We start from the raw sequence: 24035 nt of genomic DNA on the forward strand, positions 1-24035 counted from the left end.
GTAATTTCTTCTTAGTGGTGACTTCTTGCTGTTGTGTCTTAAACCGCTGTGACATTATGTGGGATGGGCTGTCACATTATGAATCTCCGTGTGAATGTGATCAACGTCTTTACGATACCACTTGCAGCAAACTGGTCAAACACCGTGTCGTTTTGCTCCAGTTAAGACTAATAAGACACGCAAATCCTGATCAAATGGAACCAATTCCCATACCTGATCTCATGATACCCACCCCTGCTTGTTTTCATCCTATTTTCAAATCTGTAAACCTCACATTATATCTTATATTTATATTATCATGAGCCCAGAGACTCATAGTTATTTGCCGGGCGAGCGCTCCATCATGACGGAATAAATGCTCATTTAAATCATAATAAACACGATATTAAAGCGGCATCAAAGAAACTATTTCACGTGGGTCATCGCATCATCCCTAATTCGCTCAATCAGACTGTCATCTCGGACTTTGGAGCATCATTACGACATCATTTACCACATCACTCAACATAGGGAAGCAGATAAGGTGTTTACATGTCATGGTATCTTTGTGTCTAATCAGGTTCTCCAGCTAACGCGACACGTTTCAGAGTCTATATTATGTTCATATGTGCCGTCATGCGACTGGATATCAATCCGATATTTGCTTGTAAACTAATTTGCATTTACGCTGGCGTTTGTCAGTTTTTAGCACAGATGCTACAATGATGAGTCGTCCTTCACACTGATTTCCCTAATTGTCTCGTCTTTCTCCCATGGCCTCGCTCTCGCCGTCTATAGTTAAACATGATAAGTGAGCACACGCTGCCACATGAAGGTATACAGACGTGCAGTTAATTAGCTGTAATTAAAGCGGAGACATGCTTCGAAATGAACCGCATCATGTTTTGTAATAAAGCACTCTGCTGTTGGGTTGCATATTTTTAATTAAAAAAAAAAGAGAAGAAGAAGAAGACCTAATTAAACTGTTTCCATTCATCAACAAGCTGCTGTTGAATATTTGAACAGACACAAGTGAAAAGCTTTCGCGCTCTGTGAGATGATATGATAATACAGACACACTTTTATCTCCTTGTAATCACTTTGAAGGGTTTGAATGACATTGGGGGCAGTGTCGCAGTGAGCTAAACAGCCAGTTAATGCTTTTGAGATGAGCACACTAAAATATTAATGGGGGTCTTGGGCGAGGAAAGGTCATCCCCGAGACATAGGCTGAATATTAAGAAGACTAGTGCTTACTGCTGTGAACCTTAAGCCACACCAGTAACAAGACAGGAAAAAGAAAAGAAGAAAAAAAGGCTGCGGTGAAGACGCCGTAACTGCACCTCCTCACACACCACATGTTTGTAGCTGCAGGTCAAAAGGAAACAGAGATAAGTCTCAGATTGTGGAGAAATCAACACGACAACAAATGCTACGTATGTTCTTTCCGCACAGGCTGCTCAGGTGCTCAATAAGCTTTGTCGTAATGTGATATTTCACACACAGTAACTTACTCTCCTCCACCTTTCCTCTGCATACTTGACCTGCACCCTCTCTCTTCTGCTCTCCATCACACTTCGGCACAATAAAAAGAATAGTCATACATTTGCACAGCTTCCTTCCCTCGCCACCTTTCATTCTCTCCTCTCCTCTCCTCTCCTCTCCTCTCTTCTCCTCTCGCTCTCTCTCACCTGCCTTTGTGCTGTGCTTCTACTCAAACCTGTATAGTTTGGCCTCATGTGTTTTAATGACGCGCCACATCAGATAAAGCGTATACTTACTGTTAGTGTGTAAGTGCAGGTGTGTGTGTGTGTGTGTGTGTGTGTGTGAGTGCTTTGGTTTGCTACCGCCTTCAGACTCCGATTCCTTTTAAATGAATGACAGGAGTTGAGCTCAGTATTCTGAATGAGTAACATGTGGCTGTAATAGATCTGATAGACACAGCACACCGTGCCATTATCACTGACCTTTCTTTCTTTCTTTCTTTCTTTCTTTCTTTCTTTCTTTCGCTCTCCTTTTCTCTCTTTCCTCTCCTTTTCTTTTCTTTGCCTGCAAACATTCAAAGGAAGTGGAGGTGAGTAAAGCCACTGTGTTTGTAACTTGACAACTACAATAATAATAATAATGATAATAATAATAGTATGAAGCATTCTATTGATCCATGATCTATTTTTGCTATTTTGGCTTTATAGTATTGTTGCAGAGATGGAGAGATGCTTGTGGCTCAAACGCACAAGGGATTGTTCAGTATAGAGCTGCCACTAATCACTTGGTCCATAAAATATCCGAAAACCTTAAAAAGGGTGTTCGTCAAACCTGGAAATGATGATGTTCTCAAATGTCTTGTTTTGTCCACAAACCAAAATGATTGACTTTTAATGATTTCTTTGCTATCCAGAGCAAATAAATGAATAAACTATTGACATTTAAGAAGCCTAAACAATCGGAAATCTTGTTTTAATCACGAAAAAAAGCTCCAAACCGATTCATCGATTATCAAAATAGTTGTCCATGAATTTAGTAATTGATTAATAACTAAACACCGTATTGTTCTGCTGAAAGATGTTTTTGCTTTTGCAATGTGCTCAAAAGCTTATAGACACTTAACCATTACTGTATTTGACTATCGAATACGTATAACACTGCTTCTATAACTGACTTACCAGCCACACAGATATTAGCATGGTAGCTCGTAGTCTCTGCGTGTGAGCGTCTCTTTATTGCCCTCGTGCTTGAGGGGACACTAAAAGTAGAATATAGTTTGCTATAGTTACTTGCTATTTTGCACTTTCATTGCTACAAAGAACAAAGACTGGATGTGTGGGTCTGCAATGTGGTATGGGAGGTTGCGATCAATATTGCATTTTTTTAAGTTAATATTTAAGGTCTTTTTCTCACTCGTTGCTGCTGAACTTGCACTGCAAAATGAAAACATCACCTGTTCCGCACCTGCCTCCATTTATATATCAGTCCAAGGGTGTGATGTATGTACTATTTTTGCCTAATGCAACACGCTGCATATTCAAATATACTCGTGCAGCGTGGCCTCTGGTCAATTATGCTAAAATGGGGTTTTTAATTGCTTTACACAGTGACAGAGAAACACATGTGAATGGAGCAGCTGAATCAAAAATGAATTTTACTTCAAAAATCCTTTTCTTAACTGAGGAAAAACTCATTTTCTTTTCTTTTAATATTTACAGTCGATGAGCCTTCCTACACAATGGCGTATTTCCGTGTATCTTAGCAAGAGAACTTTAATTTGCTCCTCTTCAAAATATAATTACAGTCATGTCTTTACAGCTTAGATGAAAGCGCACGGAACATAATTCCTCTCCCTAAAAACCAAACAGTGAATCCACTGCTTTCTGAATGGATTCCGCGCATTAACGGCCATGTTGACCCAGTTGAGATTACATGTCGTAGTTGAGCTCCTCCTCCGCGGCGCCTGTAACTTTCTTCAGATCTCCACTTTCTGTTACTCCACACAGTTTATCACCTTCAGGTTTGTGTGTAGAGTTTTGTCCTCACTTTTGAACGTTTTCCTCCCAGTTCCTTTGTTTTCATGCTTTTTAGTAACTCACTGTTTTTGTTCTTCTATTCAGGATGACTACTTCAAAAGCTGGGCTCCTGCCAAGTCTGCAGACCAAGGTGAGTCCTGTTGTTTTTGTGTTACTCGAATATGTGTGTGCGTGCGTGAGCCTAAAAAGAGGTATGAACATACGAAACATGCACTAAGGAAAAAACAAAGGAAAGGATTTACTTTCAAATCGCACACAAACTATTTTGGCGGCGATTGCTCTTTTATTTACTTGATTTATTGATATTGATAAGTTTCAGTTATCTTAGTGAGTATAACTGAAAAAATATACAATTATATACTAGAACACGTGTGTGTGGACTCATCATGGTAACAATGCCAAATGTACATTATCAACCACACTCAACAGTGTGCAATGCTCCAGTGTCTCTTGACTAAACTCAATTACAAACACTCAAACTCACACTCTCAGTCTCGTCGTCACACTTCCGGAAACTGTCACGAAAACAACTTTGACAGAATTGAACTGATTCTTCACCTTGGGATGAGTATTACCCACACTTAAATTGCCAGCGTTAAATTTTTGCTCCATTCAAAGACACGGGTTAAGAGTGCTGCTCTATAGGGATGACCCGATACCACTTTTTTGTGTCCGATACCGATATCAAAACCGATACCGATATTATTCCCATACAGTCATTTTAGACCATTTATGAACTTTGAAGCTGTTAACAACACGTTTCTGCTGAGTCATTTCAAAGATAATTCTCCAACGGTGTAACAAATATTGTTCGCCCCAAAAGATGAAAATAAACAGCCCAAATATGATTATACATTTTTATTTATCCGATATCCGATCTAGTGATTTTGACCAAAATCGGACCGATACCAATACTTATTAGACCGATACTGATTTCCCTCCCTACTGTAAATCCATCATAAACCACAAACTTCCTTTGGGTGTACTGTACTCTGCATCATCAAGGTAGGAAGATGTGTCTGGTCACTTTCCATTTTTAGGCACAAATGCCTTTTTGATACCACAGATATGTCTAAAAAAAAGAGACCATACCGCAGTTGCCACTCCTGTCACTTTATTGCCCTCGTGGCGTTCACACTGTGTTTTTAAACATATCTGCAATTTCCTGCAGTCCAGCTGTGACCGAGGAGATAAATGAGCCACTATTATGCTGAGCTCGTGGACTCGGTTATAGTCAATAGTCAGCATTTGTTCCCAAGCCTTAGTTTGTGATAAAATTATACATAAAATCTCTTTTGTCTCTGGAGGCATACTGGGAAATGTCTGCCATCTTTGAGATGCCACACACAGATTCTGGTTTCCATGACCTCAGGGGACATCATATTGACTTGCATTCATTAACCCTCTCACCTTAACCATAACTATGACTGGCCTAACCCTAACTTAACCTAACCCTGACCTCATCCTAACCATTCAACTCCTTTTTGTCCCCATAAGGAAAACAAGTCTCCATAAAGTGACTATGTAAACAGATTTAGGTCCCCACAACATGAGTAATACCTGGAGCACTCACCTCACACTCACACACACACACACACACCATCTGGGGGTTTGATTGGTCTGCAGCTCTCTGAACAGCAAGTCTTTCTAGCGTTGGGTTTGTTCTGCTCTGTTCTGGCTTTGGTTTTGCATATGTAGCACAGTAAGTGTAAGTCTGCAGGGACAGCCTTGCTGAGCACGTTTATCTGGGCCAGCTCCTTGTGGATACTGAGCTTAATAAAACAAAACAAAAAAAAAAAACAGTATCATCTTAGCGCATCACATTTTGGTGCTGCTCTCTTCCTCTCCAAGACGACTAATGAACAAAGTAAACAGAGCTTTATTCTATCAACCGGGGACTAAACAACATAAAATGAGTCATGTGTGGCCAAAAGCACATGAACATGCCATTTTTAGATGCCAAAATGATTGTGCACAGCTGTACTACATCTGTGCGCTGTGGAAACTGTTTTTAGTTGTAGAGACCAGGACTGAATATTTAAAAAAAGTCCAAACTCCATTCAACATTTAGCATTCTAAAATAGTAAATAATCTACATATTAAGCAATAATGAAAAGAAGTGCACGTTGGAAACAATGAATAATATATCATAGTGGTCATCTTTGTAGCGATCATGTAGTAATGCTCCGTCTAGTGCGTCTGTCTCTTCCTCCTCTCCACGACTAAACTGAGAATCACTGAGCGTCGCCTTAAATGTAAAACAACAATTATGTGTCATACCCGCACACCATGTGACACTGTGCATCGGCACTAATGTCCCGAGACACTTCGCTCGTTATCCCGATTCTCAGCGGAATCAGTGGTATAACACTCCTCTACTCGTGGAGAGGGGGAGGAGGAGGAGGAGGGGGAGGAAGAGACAGAATTACAGCTGCCGATATGAGTGCCGTAACCTGTGGGTGTGTGTGTGTGTGTGTGTATGTGGAAGAGGCTGCAACAGCACCATACGCTAATGAGTCGGGATGTCCCGATACCACGAGTATCTATGATACCGATATTATTCCGATACAGTCATTTTAGACCATTTATGAACTTTTGAAGCTGTTAACAACACATTTGTGCCGAGTCATTTCAAAGATATCTTTCTCCAACGGTGTAACAAATATTGTTCAAGTCAAGAAATGAACAGTCCAAACATGACTCAGCTAAAATGTATTTATAGTTTTCCAGTCTGTGCATAGTGAAGCATGCGACGTAAAGGATTTTTGGACGGTATCGGATTCTACATTTTTATCTGTCCGATACCCGATCCAGTGATTTCGACCAAAATCGGACCGATACCGATTTCAACTGTCCCTCTGTGTATTCTTTTAATCTTCATTTGGAGATCATTCTCTCACAAGTTCTTCTTCTTTGTTCTTTACGTTCAGGGCGTTTATCGCTCACCCTCCCCTCACCTTTAGATGACTACGTTCTTTTCCGCTCATTGTCCCTGCAGAGTTTTCTATTGTTTCTGATGTATTGGGTTCATCAGATGGAATTTACATAATTATGAACAATTGCTGACTGTGAATCAGCGCAGAAACACACACACACACACACACACAGACATACACACACAAAAGCTTGTGAGAACAATCACTTTTCAGTGATATTTAATTAATAATGAATGATTGGTCGGCCGTTGTGCATTTGTCTTTTCTTTCGTTGTTTTTCCTTGCAGCAAACATTTAGCTGTGAGACTCACCAACATGCTGTTCTGCACTGGTCATAAAGTCTGATCGGACCTTGTTCCCAAATGTCAGGAAGGATCTTTTCCCACATTTTCACAGTGTTCGCTGTAACGTGGATCGTTTTAGATGTAGTTCCTGGTTCCTGTGAATGAACCGGTTAATTCCTACTGAGATTACGAATGCAAACAAAACTTTTAGCTTAGTTGTTTGTGAGATGATAATGTGGTCACACTGATGGACAGACGACATGTGATCATTCTCTTGACTGCTAGAAATCCCTTAAATGCATCACATCCCCTCTTGTCGCAACCATGCATGAGGAAATGCTCAACCTGCCACATGTTATCCTTAAAGCTGGATTCTGTTGCTTAGTAAGAGGGTAGGTGTGTGTGTGTGTGTGTGTGTGTGTGTGTGTGTGTGTGTGTGTGTGTAGTATTGGCCGGTGTCCCTGACAACCTTTCTCAACCTGTGAGTAGATTATAGAGACATCTGCTGTACTCGGATGAGCAGAGCTTTATGCTTCTATAGTGTGATCAAAGCTGACCCAGGATCACACTGACTGACAGGTTACATCATTATGGACAAGACAAAAGGTAAGAGCGGCTCCTGGAGCTGATGCCATTAACACAACAAAAGCAATGTGACCAAAATAATCCCAACATATGGTCTCACTATTATTCCCGTAGCTTTAAGGTCGGCTTCTGGTTTTGTTGTTCTCCACAATCCAAAGATGTTGGGGTTTGGTTTGTTTTTTTTCCTAAAACAAACTATAATTTTGGAACCATTTGCTGGTTGATTTCCTGGTATTGGTTCTGTCATGTGACTAAATGTCTTACATGCTTTATCTGACACAGGTTGCTTTGTTGTCATAAAGATTGGCCAGTACTGGATTTAATTGCTCAAATGACGATTAGGAATGAGGACACTCAATCAGCTGGTGATTGAGGATGATATGTGGTTGAATGCTCCTTTAAAAAGAGGAGGTCTTCAGATTAAGCCAAATTATGATGGAGGGAGAAATGGGAATAGATAATTTCTTTCTGACATCTCAGAAAACGGCTTGTGGAAAACCTTCAACGTAAAAAAAAAAACATTATTATTTTTGTGAATTCTGATATCTCATCGTTTCATAGTTTTTCTTTCTATTATAACCAGGTGGAATTGTGTTCATTCAATACACACAGCAGGATTATGCACATGGTTAATAGTTAATAAAATGATAAACAAAACAATCAATTCATCTGATACTATAGAAAATAACTGACGTGTTTAATTCGATTGGTACCAATATAGAAGTTGTTACCAATGGCATGCTTATGTTAACTTATTAACTTTCTTTAGCTTCTTAAACACAGAATGCAGCATCGACATTTGGCTGCTCAACGATGCTCCTGTCTGTTTTTCTGCAGTAGCTGAAGCTAAAATCCATCATGTCCCCTCGAGGTCAGCTCAGCCTTGTTCCAAAGTCAAACTAAAGTTTTATTTATTACTGGGGTTTCTGCATCTCCATTATTCTCTGCTCGGCCCCGTCTGTAATGATTGGAGAGTTGCCCTGAAAAGGCCTTCAAGCCCGAGCAGAGAGACAGAGGGGAAGATTCTTTGGCAGCTGATAACAGTTGTACTGTCAGCAAGACCAATGTTGGACTCAGCATTTGGGCTGTTTCATTCTGGGGTCCTGTGTGTGTGTGTGTGTGTGTGTGTGCATGCCCCACAGATTTGTAAGGCTGTGATTTCAATTCATTATCTTGAGATGTGAGTCAAAGGGAAGGGGTTTTTTTTTGTTACAAATGGCAGTGTGTGCGCCATTATCACAGCAAGTCCAGAGGAGCACAACAGAGTCAAACTGGCACTGAGGCAAAAAAAAAAACAAAACAACAAAAAAACGGAGAACAAAATACAAACCGACACAGAGGAAACACAATGCAAGGTAGTTTCGTAACGTTCAGGTGTTCACTCTCGCTCGTGTGTGTTTGCTTAATTAGATTACACAGTGAATAAGTGGTTACTATGGGAACGGTTTTGGCAGCAAAAAATAGAAGTCATTTGTGATGCTCTCTGGTTTTTGGCGGCGGCGGCCATAAACAAAGCCTCAAAAATCTGGGACTACCAAATTGCCAATCAGCCTGATTAGACATGACATTGTGTTTTCCCAGCAGAATGCTCCTCGTTGTGATATATTTCATCAGCATCATTTCTCCAAACCACTAAGCCTCTGTCGCTCTGCAGATATGACGTCTGGCTGATCCCATTTCTCATCTGTCCATCTTTAATCTCCCCGAACACTGTCACTGCTTCTCAATGCATTCTCATAAAGCCCCCTCTGATGTGCGCCCGCAGGAGCTAAAAGAATTAGAAAGAGAGAAACTGATAAGAAATGAGACCGATGTGGCGGCAAACAACAGTGAGCACCTCAGGTCTGTGTATTAAATGGAGTGTGAGTCGGAGCAAGAACAAATATCTCATTTCACTTTAATGTGCTACGGGTTCGTCGCTCGCTCTCCAGGCGTTCTTTAAACATTGTTTACTGCTCTGATTTTAATGGCTTGTTGGCCACATCTTAAAAAGTGACTCGCTATCCGCGACCCTCGGCTCCGGCTCTTATCTCGCTCTTTCAGCGGGGTGAGTGCTCGCGGTGTGGCGTCTTAACACATAAACGGGACTATCAGCTGAAAAGCACTCGTATATGCTACAGTGAATTCACTCGCATGCAGTAAATGAACCAGTCTCTCACACAAACACACACACACACACAGAGGTGGTAATCAATGATACCTGGAGCCCGCTGATACACGCTGATACAGCGGAAGGAGGCGTTCACAGTCACACCATGGGTGGTGTTCATGTAATGCACACGCTAAGCGCAAACAAGGCAGTAACATTTCTGCCTGGCATGTAAAAGAGGAAGAAAAGGAAGAAGATAAGCAGAGGGACGGTGATTTAAGAAAAAAAAAAGGCCGACACAGCCACAGTCAGATGAGTAAATTGTTTCTGCCTCGCGCTTCCAGTTAACAAAGGCAGAGCCAAAACTAACAACAAACTCAAAGCAAAAATAAAGTTGTGAATCAATGGACTGCAGTGTGCAAGCACTGCTGAACGGGCTGTTTTCAAGGGGAGATGCACACAACTGTAAATCACACGGAGTGTGTACGTGTGTGTGTGTTGATGTGTGTTTTCATTCTGACCCTTTTGTGCCCAGGAACCGATAGCGCCTCCAATGATCATCATAAATTACAGACGAGCAAACTACAGAGGACATGAACAGGCTGCTGGTCGCGATCACAGCGGCGGCCCGCAGGCTAAATGCCAGCATGTGTAAAGTGGCAGTGGCATCACAGAGTCTCTGGGGAAGGGAGACGGAGCGAGATACAAAGATATACAGACAACGGGGGCCTGGAGAGAGCACTTGAGAGAGATTGCCTGTAGTGAGGATAAGTCAGAGGAAAGACAGACATCCCATAATGAGTAGAAGAGGGATCTGGCCACGAGGAGAGACAGGAAAGTGCAGGAATAATGAGTGCAGGGTGTGTTGACAAAAAATATCTCTCTGTCTTGTTTTTGTTTGTTTTTTGTGTGTGTGTTTTTTGGCCGGCATACACGGTCCGTGTTCAGTCCTCACTCATTTGCCAGTCAACACGGGAGATAGATGAGAACTGGAGTCAATCATATGGGGTGTTGATGTCACAGCCTACAGACAGACATGACAAACTCATCGCATCACGGTGCTTGGCTGTTCTGCTCTCTCTCTCTGGCTCTGCCGCCACTTGTCTGCCTTCATGTGGGATGCCAGTGTAGGACAGAGTACGGGGTTGTTTTTAGTAGGTAGAAGGATGCGTGCACTGCTTTGCTTCCTTAGGGTTGTCTGTACCTGCTTTTGTGTTAATGTTATGATGCTAGAGTCGAGTTGAGCCGAGTAGTGCTAAAACTGTGTTATGGAAAAGCGCCAAAACAGTTCTCACATACAACCTTTAATAGAAGCAAACCAGCATCTCTGAAGATGAATTATTAACGTGTTCTGTTTAAGACCTCACAACATCAGTAACATAAAACAGCGCGCTCCTGGACAGCTGCTGTGTTCGTGGAGTTGCGGTGTTTGTGTTACTTTCTGTACATGGCTATGTGATGCATTCATTAACGCTGGTAAGTATATTTTGTACTTTGAATTGAGCCAGTTTTCTTCTGGCTCTTAGCTCCTGATCTCAGAGTGAACACACATACAATACACAATAGCATATTGATTTTCCAACAAAAACAAGCCCAGTGTGTGAAACTTTGTGGTTGTGATTGTGATTGTGTGTGCTTGTTTGTTTGTTTGTTTTTCTGCAGTGCGAGAGACTCTACCTGGTAGATCCGTCGAGTCGGGAGCTAAAAGCCATTCTGCCTTGGCCAAGAAAACCATACAGGATGGTAAGTTCAGGCAACAATGTTTTTATTAAGGTGGGAAAAGGGTTTGTTCCATTATTGATAGCATGATTGACATCCATACAGTGACTGATAAATATACAGTATTGTTGTAGTGTTGTAGTATAAAAACTTTTAAACACATCATTCCATTCAAACTGCCAAAATCTTGTAAAATCATCATTCTGCATCTGCAAGATTAGTACATGTTAGATTCTCTTTTACACCTAAAAGAGAATGTAACCATCCATGTACTTATACTTGAGCTCTGTACAGTAAGACTATGAAACCCCAATGAAAATGAAGTGACGTGCTAGCCAGTCAGTGTTCTCAGCCGACTATTTGCATAACTTTGCGCTGAGGTTAAATTGTTCTGCTCTGCCTATTTCAGTTCCCCTGTGAAGAGCGAGTATACAGCAGCATTTAGCACAATTAGTTCTCCACCCTGTCTCAGGTTGTGGGCAGAGATGTCAGAGTATATGGAGGAGGGAGATAACCGAGCTCACGGTTCGTCATCTGAACCAGAACAGAGTGCAGCTATTTCACGCGCGGGATGATCAAAGCCAGCCCTTTCATAAACATAGTGCTATTTTACAAGGTTGGTGGCAGTTTGATGCCGGATAATGTTGTAATTTCAGACTTAGTAAGTGGGTCGTAACGTACCGGAGAAAGATTTCAGTGGCGTATTTGTCAGGTCTTCTGTTTTGTATGTTGAAGCTTAGCAGAGCGGAACAAGCTGATGTGGTTGCAGCGGACTGAAATCCTTGATTGCCGCATGTTTTATATCACCTAGCGTACAAATACAGTCGACATACGTATCCCCACTTAGCAGAAAAACATGTGCAGTGAAATGAAGCGTTGCACCAGTAAAGGAGACTCTTTTGATTTATGTGTCAAACATTGATTAGAGAAGAGGCCTTGCAAATGTGAACTGTGGTGGGAAAGTTGTTCACCGTTACCCACCATGCATTTTGGTGGGTATCACTCACTGTAAACCAGGGGTCTCAAACTCAAATGACCTGTGAGCCACTGATGGTCTCGTCTGGTCAGTCAGGGGCCAGTCAAGTAAAAAAAGAAGCCTTTTTTAGGAACGGTGGACATTATGAGCTCATATCATCAATATGCCGTATTCAGTCCCTTTTTTTATATGTACTCTATTGCCTCGTGTGAGCTTTTCTGTCTTTTATCCATTATTCTGTACAGCACTTTGGTCCACTGTGTTTGTTTTAAAGTGCTTTACAAATAAAGTTGGATTGGATTGGATCATTTCAAAATATAATTGGTTGTTTTAAAGGCGACATAGACTGGAAGCTCCAATTAACGCTGCGTTTGTGTGCGTCATTACCTCGTTTATGAAACACTAAAGTTTCAGAACAAACAGTTCAGCCACTGCTGAGAAAATAGTGTTGTATTGTTTTCCTGGGCTCTGTGAAGTGGATCGGCACTTCCTTAATTTGATGTTGTCATCAGAAATCCTCACCACCGTAGCGCCTCCTGGTGCGGGCACTAGTCCGGGCACATCCGGTTGCGTACATTCAACCGCAGAAGAAGAAGAACTACTCTCGCTGTAGCTGCTGAGATGCAGAGCATCCACCGTGCCAGAGGGGGAGCTGTGTATCTGAGAGCTGGCCTATCTATTACGTCACTTCCAGGTACCTGGCCAATCACAGGACAGTGGGAAAGCTCTCGTTGGCTGGCCAATCACAACACAGTCCACATTCTAGGGGTGTGGTTTTGGTCTGAAACAGCGTGGCTGACGAGAGCGTCAGTGAGGAGATATTTTGATCGGCTTTGCAGCGATTACGAGGTTTTTAATCATGTAAACAAGTTAATATATGTAAGTAGACCTCCATAACTAACATATATGTGTGATACAAGCATTCTATGTCACCTTTAATATGCAACAATAAAAAAAAAATAAAAATTATGACGCAAAATGAATCTATTCATTTAAAAATAAAAACAAAATGACTCTTGATATTGTTTGGAGGGCCACATGAATTCAATTGGCGGGCCACATGTGGCCCCCCGGGCCGCCACTTTGAGACCCCTGCTGTAAACTTTGATAAAGTTTGATGAATGAAGGTATCTCATTCATAAAACAACCACGTAAAACAGGGTGTGAATAGATAATTCAATCCTGATTTGTGACCCCGGAGACATGGTGCACTCGTAAAACTTTGAGGATTGCTGAGTCATGAGAGCTTGCCAACGATTTGATTTGCCACAACAAAGCTCCAGACCGCTGCTTCATTGAATAATTAGGGAGATCTGAACGGGGAACCAGTTGGTGAAAGAAAATTGAAACGTGACTGATGCCACCAGCACCGACACATTGGGTTCTGTTCTTCAAGTAATTAAAAGCGTACAATTTAACATGTTCTGATTGAATTCAGCGTGAGATAAGCTGCATGGGAGCAAATTAAAGATGAGTGTGAGAATGCGGATAAGCCGCCGTTGTCGTTTCCTCCATTTCTCCTCGTGTGTTGTGAGTGAGTTCAAATGGAGATGTTGCCTTGCATCTCTCAGGACGAACAAAACATACGCAATGTTCCCTATAAACGGAGCAAAATGTGTGCTTTTGTATTACACACTGTATCATCTTGCTCTCCGTTCATCCCCTTGATATGACCAGGGGCATAATGTGTTCAGTTCAGTGCGCGCTGCATTGTTTTCCGGGTAAGTCTGAAGAATATTATAATATAATAATTGAGCAGTCTAATATTGCGTCTAATTAGGACTTTACTACAGATTTCAGATAAAAGTATAATGAAATTACCAAACCTTTGATATATAATATCAGGTACTGTTGTTGATGTTTTTTTCTAATGATTGAGTAACACAGATAAAATGATGAAAACAAGTGCTAATTAAGAACAGAGAAAAGGAGACAGGAGACTCGATCATACACACACACACACACACACCCTTCAGCGTCAGATAAATGAATCCTTTGCTCTTTTACAATGCACATTTTTTTTAATAATCCCTGTCTCTGAGGGTGAGGCAACAGGCCTGTCATCCATGTAAACACGTGTACATGCACAGCTTCATCGAGCTCAGGCCGTAGTCCGACTAAGACGGACAATCGGACAACTTGCCAAGTCCGAGTGTACGTGTATCTCGCTCGTGTGTGTCGAGTCGGTTGCGTTACAGTGAATGGCGAGACGGACTTTGGGACGGATCGCGCCGTGGTTCTGTATGTTTGGTACCTGCTGTAACATGTTAAACGTGATGCAAGTTAGATTGAGTGTGGCTCTTGTGGTGGCTGGTGTTTGTGTGGTTTCCGGCGACGGTACTGCAGCAGATACGTCGTCTCCCTCTACTTTCGGGTCAAAGACGGGGGAGTCCAACTCTAGTCCAACTCTAGTCTGACTAAGTATATGCTTAACTAGTGGAATCGAGTGCAGTATGTCAACAAAGAATCAGGATGTGAGTTAGGAGCTAGGTCTTTTGCTGTCCTGACTTTGACTAAAAGGTCAAACTGAATGAACTCACGTGCAGTTAAGAGTGTGGGTGATCTTGTTTAAGCTAAAGAAAAGAGCCCGGTTGAGTGAATTAGTTTAAAACCTTACCTTCCTGCAACAACAAATGTTTCCAAACTCTGACTGTAATGTGAATTATGAGAAACACCAAACGTTTTATGATGCCCACTGACGTGACCTCTAGGTCTGTTTTCTGTTAGCCACTGTGGCAGCGTGTCTCTGGGACTAAGTCCAGACACTGAGGTTGGAAAGACACACAACATACTCTCGGTTGTGTACCAAGCTTCAAGCTTCAACACTGGCAATTGGCAAAAGGGGGAGAAAAAAAACCAAAAAAAAAACATAAACATCAAGCCCCGAGCAAGGGAACCAAGTTTATGTCAGCCATTGTTTGTATTTCCCTGAGTGTGTCCGTTACAAATTTCATGCATATTTTATTTCATTCCTCATCTCTCAGTTTGCCTTGATGATCCGGAGAGCAGAGCAGGTCATGCATAACATTTTTCAGACTGCGAAAGGGGGAAAAAAAAATTCCACTTGAACTAAATGTGTTCCTGTGTGCACATGCTCCTTTGCTTTGAAGCTGTCTTCAAAGACTGCCTGATTATTTGCTTTTAAATGTTTTGCTGCCAGCAACAGCTTTACAAAACATCCTCTTATAGAGTTCTATCAGAAAAACTGTGAAAGTATGTGTGTGTTTAATGGTCTTTGGGCAATGATGAATATTCAGTCGGTAAGCAATAGTTAGCCTCCCTATCTCTCTCTCAGGGTATTTTGCGGTTTATTCTCGGTCAGTCTGAACCCGCCTGTTTATCATTTCCATTCTCCGTTATATCCACAATAATGTGATTTACCCATGTTTTCAATAATTCATTTTCTGGATGGTGAATCCGGTCTATCGGTGCATTCTCCCAGAGGCCCTCTCTGTGCTTCCATGCCCCCATCATTCCTCTATGTCACCCCTCGCTTCAATGCATCTCGCAGCGCAACAGTCGGGCCCCGAGGAAATGATCGCAAAGGAGAGACGGAAGGAGATTTTTATCTCCTCTTGATCGCTTTCCTTTCTCTCCTCTGCAGACCTGCAGGTGAAAGAGAAGGAACACCTTTTTAATTAGTTAATCAGGCCCGGGAATGTGATGCTCATTTTTCTAATAACAGAAACATGTCCTTCGGGAATGGTTGTTGAAGCGCCTGTTTATTTAATTGCAAACTTGTTTATTTGCTATTAGAAACGGTAGCTGGGGAGAGCAAACAATGAGAGCGCAGTGTCGATAAAGGACAAGCACACACACGCACATTTACACAGAGATTACAAAAACACCCCATTGACCCATGTCCAGCTCCGCAGCCATTCGTTTAAGGTCACCCTCTACTCTCTGGCAGGGCTTGTTGGCAATGTGGCCTCTTCTATTGAACTATGACTATCTTTATTATCCAATCACTGCACTCTATTCTGGCCTCTGTCCAGTATTAGAGGATACAGGAGCCGTGTTTTATTTCAGCCTTCTCCTCTATTGCTACTCGTTCCTGTCTCTTAAGGGACATTAAGGGGTGAAAAAGCAGGAGGGAAAAAACCCGCGGAGACGGAAAAGTAGACGGGTTGAGCAATTCACTGTCAACTCTAATTGTAATAAAGTTTTACAGCTTCAAGTGTAATGTGCATTTCTGCCAGGAAGCCACTTGGAAGTGTTGCAGCAATTAAAAAGGCTGGAAGATATGTTTGAGGTTGAATCATCCAGGAGCTTTTTAAAAGGGCTTTTTTTTTTCTTTCTTTTTTGCACACTCTAGATAATAAATTGCCATATTTGCAGCTTGTTCCACGAATAACAGTGCAGCACTGCCACGGTAATGCAGTTCACAATGATTCAGTGACTGTAGTCCTGTACGTTTTTCACATGGAGATGGGGATCAGACGCTCGCCTGCATGTATCACAAAGTCATGCACAAGAAAATTCCTCTGCTGGAACCTTAGGATGTTTTAAAACAGTAGTGTCCATAGTTACTGGCTACGATTCTAATAATAATACCATACATATAATAATGATGTATAATAATGTAATAGTTTTAGTTAGGGTGCTCCAATTATGTAAACCTAGCTCAAACTGATACAACGCTCCTCCAAACATCTGTTATTATATAGGTTTTAATTCAGTTCATATGCATACTGTAAGAGAGGTGTTGCATTAGAAAAGGGGGAAAAACCAATATTCTGTTTTCCAGCTCGCCTCTAGCTGGCTGTGTTTGCCTTGTAGCTCCCTGAAGGCTCTGAGCTGCAGACTCGGCAAGAGGCAGGGAGACAGGGAGCTGATGGGAGTCAATACACGAGCCGTCCTAATTCATTCACACTTGAGGGAAATAGACACAACTGTGTGCACAAGAGAGCACTGTAGCTGCTGTAATGGCAGGAATGTAGAGCGACGGCTCGCTGCAGATAGATCGCAATACTGCCGCACCCTCAGAGAGGAACAAAGCCATATGGCGGGCTGGGGCGTGAGCGAAAACAACGAGGAGGGCATGTAAAAAAAAAAAAGACCAAATGCTTTTAAAGAAAACCTTGCACAAGATAAAGAATTTCCACATGAGCGTAATAAAAGGTTTGTCTCTAAGACGCTACGAGCACATCTGACCAGATGGTCGGTACCTGGGACGATACGGAGTTTGCAATGCAACACTTTTGAAATGTGCAACAGCCACGAGGTGAGAGAAGCTTTTCAACTTCACCACATTTACGTGCAGCTGGGTCCTAAAAGACAAAGTCATCGCAGTATCGGTATAGGATTTCCTGTAGGCTCAAGACACCTGAACTCACTCGCTCTTCATTTATGCCACACCAGCCGCCTGGCTTTTTTTCAGCTGACGAGTAACGTTCAGTCATATCACATGCTCGAAAACTCAGGCAGCAGCAGCAGCATCTGCCCTCGCCACCCCCGTCCTCTCCCCTAATGATTCGTTCATTTACACTGCACAATATCTGTCTCAGGCAAACGTTGACAATCCCGAGTAAAAACGTGATGACATGATTGGCCCTTGCTTTAAAGCCCACATAGACCGGAGGCTCCAATTAACGCTGCGTTTGTGTGTGTGTCTGCGTCATTACCTCGTTTATGAAACCCTAAAGTTTCAGAACAAGCAGTTCAGCCACTGCTGAGAAAATAGTGTTGTATTGTTTTCCTGGGCTCTGTGAAGCGGATCGGCACTTCCTTAATTTGATGTCGTCATCAGTAAACCTCACCACTCCTCTCACCACCGTAGCGCCTCCTGGTGCGGGCACTAGTCCGGGCACATCCGGTTGCGTACATTCAACCGCAGAAGAAGAAGAACTACTCTTGTTGTAGCTGCTGAGATGCAGAGCATCCACCGTGCCAGAGGGGGAGCTGTGTATCTGAGAGCTGGCCTATCTATTACGTCACTTCCAGGTACCTGGCCAATCACAGGACAGTGGGAAAGCTCTCGTTGGCTGGCCAATCACAACACAGTCCACATTCTGGGGGTGTGGTTTTGGTCTGAAACAGCGCGGCTGACGAGAGCGTCAGTGAGCAGATATTTTGATCGGCTCTTTTGCAGCGATTAGGAGGTTTTTAACCATGAAAACAAGTTCATATATGTAAGTAGACCTCCATAACTAACATATATGTGTGATACAAGCATTCGATGTCACCTTTAAGAGGAAAAGAAAAGAAAGAAAACTGTGGACTGTGGAAAACTGTGGACTGTTCCAGTGTCAAAGATGTACAAAATTGTTCGTGGACCAAAATATCGAAACACAACAGGAAATGGCACAGTTGCTACTGTGCCTCGCGATGAAGAGACAATATTACACAGACCATCTGACGTGTGCTTCAAATAATTATACCGTTCTTATATAATTGTAATTCATAGTATAATGGTGGGTTTCAAATTGCGACGTTCAGCTCCCTTTAGGGATTCGTTGCCATAGTGTTTTTGCCGCTGATAATTTCAAACGTGCTCTTCCAGTATGTGATCGGGGGATTATTCCTCCAAGCAGAATAATCACCTCACTGCTTTTTGAAAGAAAAATAATAGAGCAGAGCTGTTTTCTCTACATTTGCGTGGCATGTACATAACAACGTAGCCGCGGTTCATCACTGAAATACACATTTGAATGCAAAATACGTCTGGAAAACAACATTCGGCGCCAAACCTTTGTCTAGCTTTAATGCAAACTGAGGACGTTTGCGGTGTGCATTTGTAAATCGTCTGTCACTGTCCCGTGTCCGCACGAAAGCCTCAGCCGCGGCTCTGCCAGCTTCTCCATCTGTCTTTTCCCCATACAGTCTGGTAACTGGGCGTCCAGAGGTCATCAGTCAACCGTACAAATGGCCGACGAGGATTGCTGGACAAATCGGTGGTGGTGTCTGTGCGTGCGTCTGCTGCGCTCGCTCACAAATCACGACAGAGGTGTAACGGAGAATAAAACATGAATTTACCTCTCGCTGTCTTCTTCGCTGTGTTGCGTTCAGCTGACGCAATCGTGTTTACTTATTCATACTCTTATCAGCAGCAGGTGACCGTCGTTCATTAACATACGTCAATGACCATTTCTGTGTGAAAATGTGGGTTTTACCCGGCACCTCGGGATGATTGGGTGTCTAATAAGGCGTTCCCAGTTATATCGCTCCTGCAAATGAACTTATTCACACATGCTCAAGGATGAGAATAAAGTCATACTTAAGATTAGAGAGAAGAGAGGGGAATAAAAGGTGATGAGACACACGTTCTGGGGGAAAGTGAAGAAGAAGGTGGCAAGCGTGTGCTGCAGTGGTCCCGCATAACAATTGATTGGCTGGTTTAACTGCCAATGCTGCTCACTCAAGCTTTAAATAGATGGATAAAACTCTCTCTTACCCAGCAATCTTCCTCCTCTCCATCCTGTCATTTTCTCTCCCTCTATTGTCCTCTCTTTTTTTCTCGCTGTACTTTCACTGTACGTGTTAAGTGGCTTTCCTTTCCTGTCATCTTGTATTGTCTCCTCCTCTCTTCTCCATCTTGCTTTGAATACGCCATAAATATTCAAATCACATAATGTGAAAATGTTCCCGCAGTCGGCGCACCATTGTCTGTCCAAATGAACTGTTTTATTGTTGGTGCAAACGCCTCGTGGACGTAAATGTCCACATGCGGCGCTCGGCTTATTTGTGCGCGCGGAGGTGGATAAAGGGGCTTGCTCGTTTGTATGCCTGCGTCTTAAGTACAATTTGTCTGAGAGTGGAGGTCACACACTAATCCCAAATTGTTCTCCAATCTTCTGTTAACCAGACACAATCCCCCCCCATGTTTTCCCTCAGTGTTTCCCTCCTCTCCTCACTTTGCCTTCATCGCTCATTTCCTCGCTGCGATAAAATCGTTTTTCGTGAAATAAGACAGGTTTCCTCCAGCACTGCTATGCGGAGGTGAGGACAGGCCTTAGAAAACACTGAGAAATAGCCACCCATCTACTTTTGGAGATAATGAGAGGCTCATAAACGCGGTGTCGTATAGGAAATGCATATTGTATAGGAAATGTATGTGTTGCTCATTTATGACTGATTTGGGCAGCGTGCTATGAATCTCATCCCTGGAGACTATCTATCATTATTGAGTGTTTCTTCTTTCACCTCACAGATAGCGAAAGCTCCTCTATATCCTGTGACAGAATTAGGTATGTTTACAGTCGATACGTGGAGCTGTTCATTCATCCTTATCGACCGTTCGGAGAGATTACGGCGTTAACCGCGTGCAAGAGAGAAAGGGGAAGAAGTGTCTGACTGGCTGATTTAATGCTGATAAACTAGCATGTAAACAGCGGCGCGGCGTACGATCAGGTCAGAGACCAGAGAGTGGATGTTCACACCAGACGCCAGCTGTGGCTCCAACACAACACATTAGGGCCCTTTAATGGAGACGAGACCTCTCTTGTTTAAGGATGTTCGACGCCACTAATCACTCGTACATAGGCAGGACTTTGATCTGCACACAGTGTCTACTCTACTCTGTATAATCAACTGAAATAGGACAACAATGGTGATGGGCTCAGTCTGTGGTTTTAAAACCTACTTTGTCTTTGATCTTTGCGTTTTCGTGTTGGTTTAGTTTGTCATATAAAGGCATTTTATCCTTCTTTAATCCACATGTAGCACACAGCCTGAGTAACGAGGCTCACAGAGTCCACTGGCTCGTGTTGGCTTGTCTCTCTCTTCAGTCGTAGTTAAAGGTCTTACTCTTACTCTTTTTCGCACCACTGTCATTTTCATCTCCTCCACCCTCTGTTTTTCCTCTTCTCTCCCGTCAAATGGAAAGTGGCTTTGTCCTTTTAGCCTGGTGTCAAACGACACGATGCTCAGAGTCAGTGATCTGCTTTGGTCTCCTGTCACCTTGGACACCGGTCTGACTGCCACAGTGATAACGTCACTGTGGAGATTGATTTTGAAAACGTGATGGAGGAGGGGGGGGGGCGTCGTCGCTCCGAGAGCGTCGTCCTCATTAAGAGCCGCTCGCACTGCGGAGAACTCCGTGCTTACTTCACACCTCTTACAATTATTCTCGTCTGTGTTTTTTCCTCCTAACTCATTATTTTTCCCGCCAGCTTCACAATTGGATGTAAATATCCAGCAGCTGGATACCCAGATGAAAAGCTTGATGTTTTGCCGCATCAACCTCTGATGATTATCTTGCTCTGCGTCTTGTTGCTTGCTCACTTTCGTAGTCCAGGAGATGAAGTGATGAAGTCTCTTGTCTCGCCCTGTAGGCCCAGACGCCACCAAGGATCCCTGTCTGAAGGTGCACTGTCCTCCTCACAAGGTGTGCGTCAGCCATGACTACCAGACAGCCATCTGCACCAATCACAAGCAGCCAGCTCACAGGTAAAGCACACTTACATGGTGCGCCAAAACTGGAGAGTTGTCCTAATGATCTTCCCTCTTCGGTGAATTCCCGTAATTAAAAGTGAAAAGTATTCTCAACACTAATTAATTGTGTTAAAACTGTCTGTTTGCTGTTTGTGTTTGCAACCTTGCTGTTCTTGAGCTTTTTCAATTTTTCAGTTCAAGATGCATCCCCCCCCAAAATGCATCAGAATGTGCTTTGTCTCTGTCTTGGGGTTTTAATTGATTTCCTCAAGTCATTAGCGCTTAAGGTGCGTGATTTTAATGCTTCCCCTTGCATTGCATTAGTAACGTCCTATTTGCCGCTTAGTTTGTCAAATGATTCACCTGAAATGTGTGTTTCCCACTCACTCACTCACTCACTCACTCACTCACTGACACTTTGGATTGTGTTGGCTGGTTTATCGCGTAGCGCAGATTCAGTGACCGTCAAATGCAAATGTTGTTGCTCCTGAGATATTTGGAAACAAAAAACAAAAAACCTGTAATATACTGTAATAAATGTACCCCGAGCTGTCAGTGAATGATTTAAGATCAATATTCGGTAATACTGCCGTGTTGAGTTTTCTAAGCTGCCGTCAAATGAAAGAGTCCTTCGTCTTCTCTTGACTTTTCCTACTGGCTGATGATAATGTTTGGCTGCGGGCTGAGATGTATACATTAGCAGCATTCAGTAAATCAGGGAGCATTATCGAGGCATACAATGTTAATTTGTGAGCGCCTCTCTCCCGCTGTGAGGAGGCTGAAGCAAAGTCAAATATGAGCCTTTCCAGATTAGAGCAACATAGAATCTCAGCAGGGTGCCGTTGTGCCGTAGCACACGTCTCTGTTTGAGGTTAATGTGTCTAGTGATTGTGTTTCCACTCTTTCATTCTTCCTTCTGCAGCTGTCTTCCACAATGAGTTATTTGGCAGGTGTACACTAATCTCCCTGGCCAAGCAAATCCCGCCTTCCGAATCACAATCGCTAATTTGAAACACATTCTTCCAGTTAATTGCGTTCATGCAGTGTAAGGATGACAGCAAGTGGATTAGATCGGGAGAAGGATAGGGGGAAGCATCTCAGATAATGTTTATCAACTTACGGATTCCATCGTACCTCTTGTCTTGCCTGACATGCCAGCGCTGTTTTGTGTATCAGTGCTGCGTGCATGTCTAATCTTCTGTGGCCTCAACAAATGAGTGTGACACTCTAGGAAAAGACAGGAAAGCAGATGATACACTGCCTGGGATTTATCTGTGGTAGTTTTTTTTTTCAAGAATGTAAATTGTGTCTCCATGTGATTTCAATCTGTTTCTCTAATATTAAGACTGTAAGGCCGGATTCAAAGTTGAGTAAAGCATTCAGACTGTGAGTTGTTTGAGAACCAGAGGAGATTGCTCAATGACAGCAAGGAAACTCTCTAAAATGTCATAAAATAAACGCTCCATATGTACTGTCAAAATCGTCACTTCCAGAAAAGCTCAGCTTCTCTGGGAGCCAATTGAGCGGTGGGCGGGCGCGGACGCTGGGCCAATCATGATGATTGGTGGAACTGTCTGAAAGGCGGAACTACTTTTTGATTGACAGTGTTGTAAGGCAAGGCAAGGCAAGGCAAGGCATGGCAGCTTTATTTATATAGTGCATTTCAATGTGCTTTACATGAAACAAACATTTAACAGTAAGAAATGGAGAAATAAAAATAAAAACAATTGACTAAAAACAATTTAGAAATAAAAACAATTTAGAAATAAAAACAATTGAAATAAAAACTATTTCGAAATAAAAAAATAAAAACAAAATACAGAAAAATAGAAGACAGAAAAAGTTAAATATAAGGTTGCAGCATACAGTTGTAGAAATATATTATTTATGTCTCAGCAAAGGTTCGAAACAAGTATCAGCCGGCGTTGTGTTACTTGCACGGTGATATAGCCCATTTACATTTGTACATATTAAACACTGAAATAAAAATTCTATTATAGCATTTCCTCGTTTCGGATTTAGATAATTGTGATGTTTTCTGGTTGTAGTTGTTTGCTCATTCATTTTTATCAACGTCAGGGGGAGAGGAATTTGTTATGAATGGGCCTGAAATGAGCTTCCCCTGTCTCACAGACCAGCAAATGCCACTGCTGAGAAACCATCCCGAGCACCAGACCCTGCCACATTAACAAGTCATAACACTGTATTTCCGCTGCAGGTGTTATCCTGTGACAAGTTTTAAATGTTGTCCGATTATTATTCGCCATATTTCCTTGTTAAACTCAAATCTTCTGTACTTGAGTTTCATGTGGTTACTGATGACTGAATAGCTTCATGAGAAGATGAATGTGTATGTCAATCTGAAGTCTTTGTGATACCGACCACTTTTTTTAAAGCCATCTTTATCATATTAACTGTATGTTTGATTGGACATTTTAGCCAGTGTTCACATTACAGCCGGTGTGAGTTAAGCAGTCCAAAAGAAATAAGCTGTGGACAAGCTGTGTGTCCCTCTGACACACCTGTCACATGTTCACAAATGCAGTGATTTTCTGGCTGTGAAAGGGCTCATAT

General features: G+C 42.5%; 1 protein-coding gene across 4 annotated transcripts in view; it reads left to right on the top strand.

The window, feature by feature from the left end:
* Positions 1-24035, top strand: part of spock1 (SPARC (osteonectin), cwcv and kazal like domains proteoglycan 1) — an 80509-nt gene that overhangs the window by 36723 nt on the left and 19751 nt on the right. For 3 of the 4 annotated variants that reach the window (XM_044040337.1, XM_044040336.1, XM_044040338.1), the window contains exons 3-6: positions 2045-2053; positions 3585-3630; positions 11057-11137; positions 21362-21476. In XM_044040337.1, coding sequence (XP_043896272.1) covers positions 2045-2053; positions 3585-3630; positions 11057-11137; positions 21362-21476 — 251 coding nt within the window. The remainder of the gene's footprint in view (positions 1-2044; positions 2054-3584; positions 3631-11056; positions 11138-21361; positions 21477-24035) is intronic. The other variant, XM_044040339.1, reaches the window with a different exon arrangement.

This window comes from Solea senegalensis, linkage group LG12 (assembly GCF_019176455.1).
Source record: "Solea senegalensis isolate Sse05_10M linkage group LG12, IFAPA_SoseM_1, whole genome shotgun sequence".
Taxonomy (NCBI): Eukaryota; Metazoa; Chordata; class Actinopteri; order Pleuronectiformes; family Soleidae; genus Solea; species Solea senegalensis.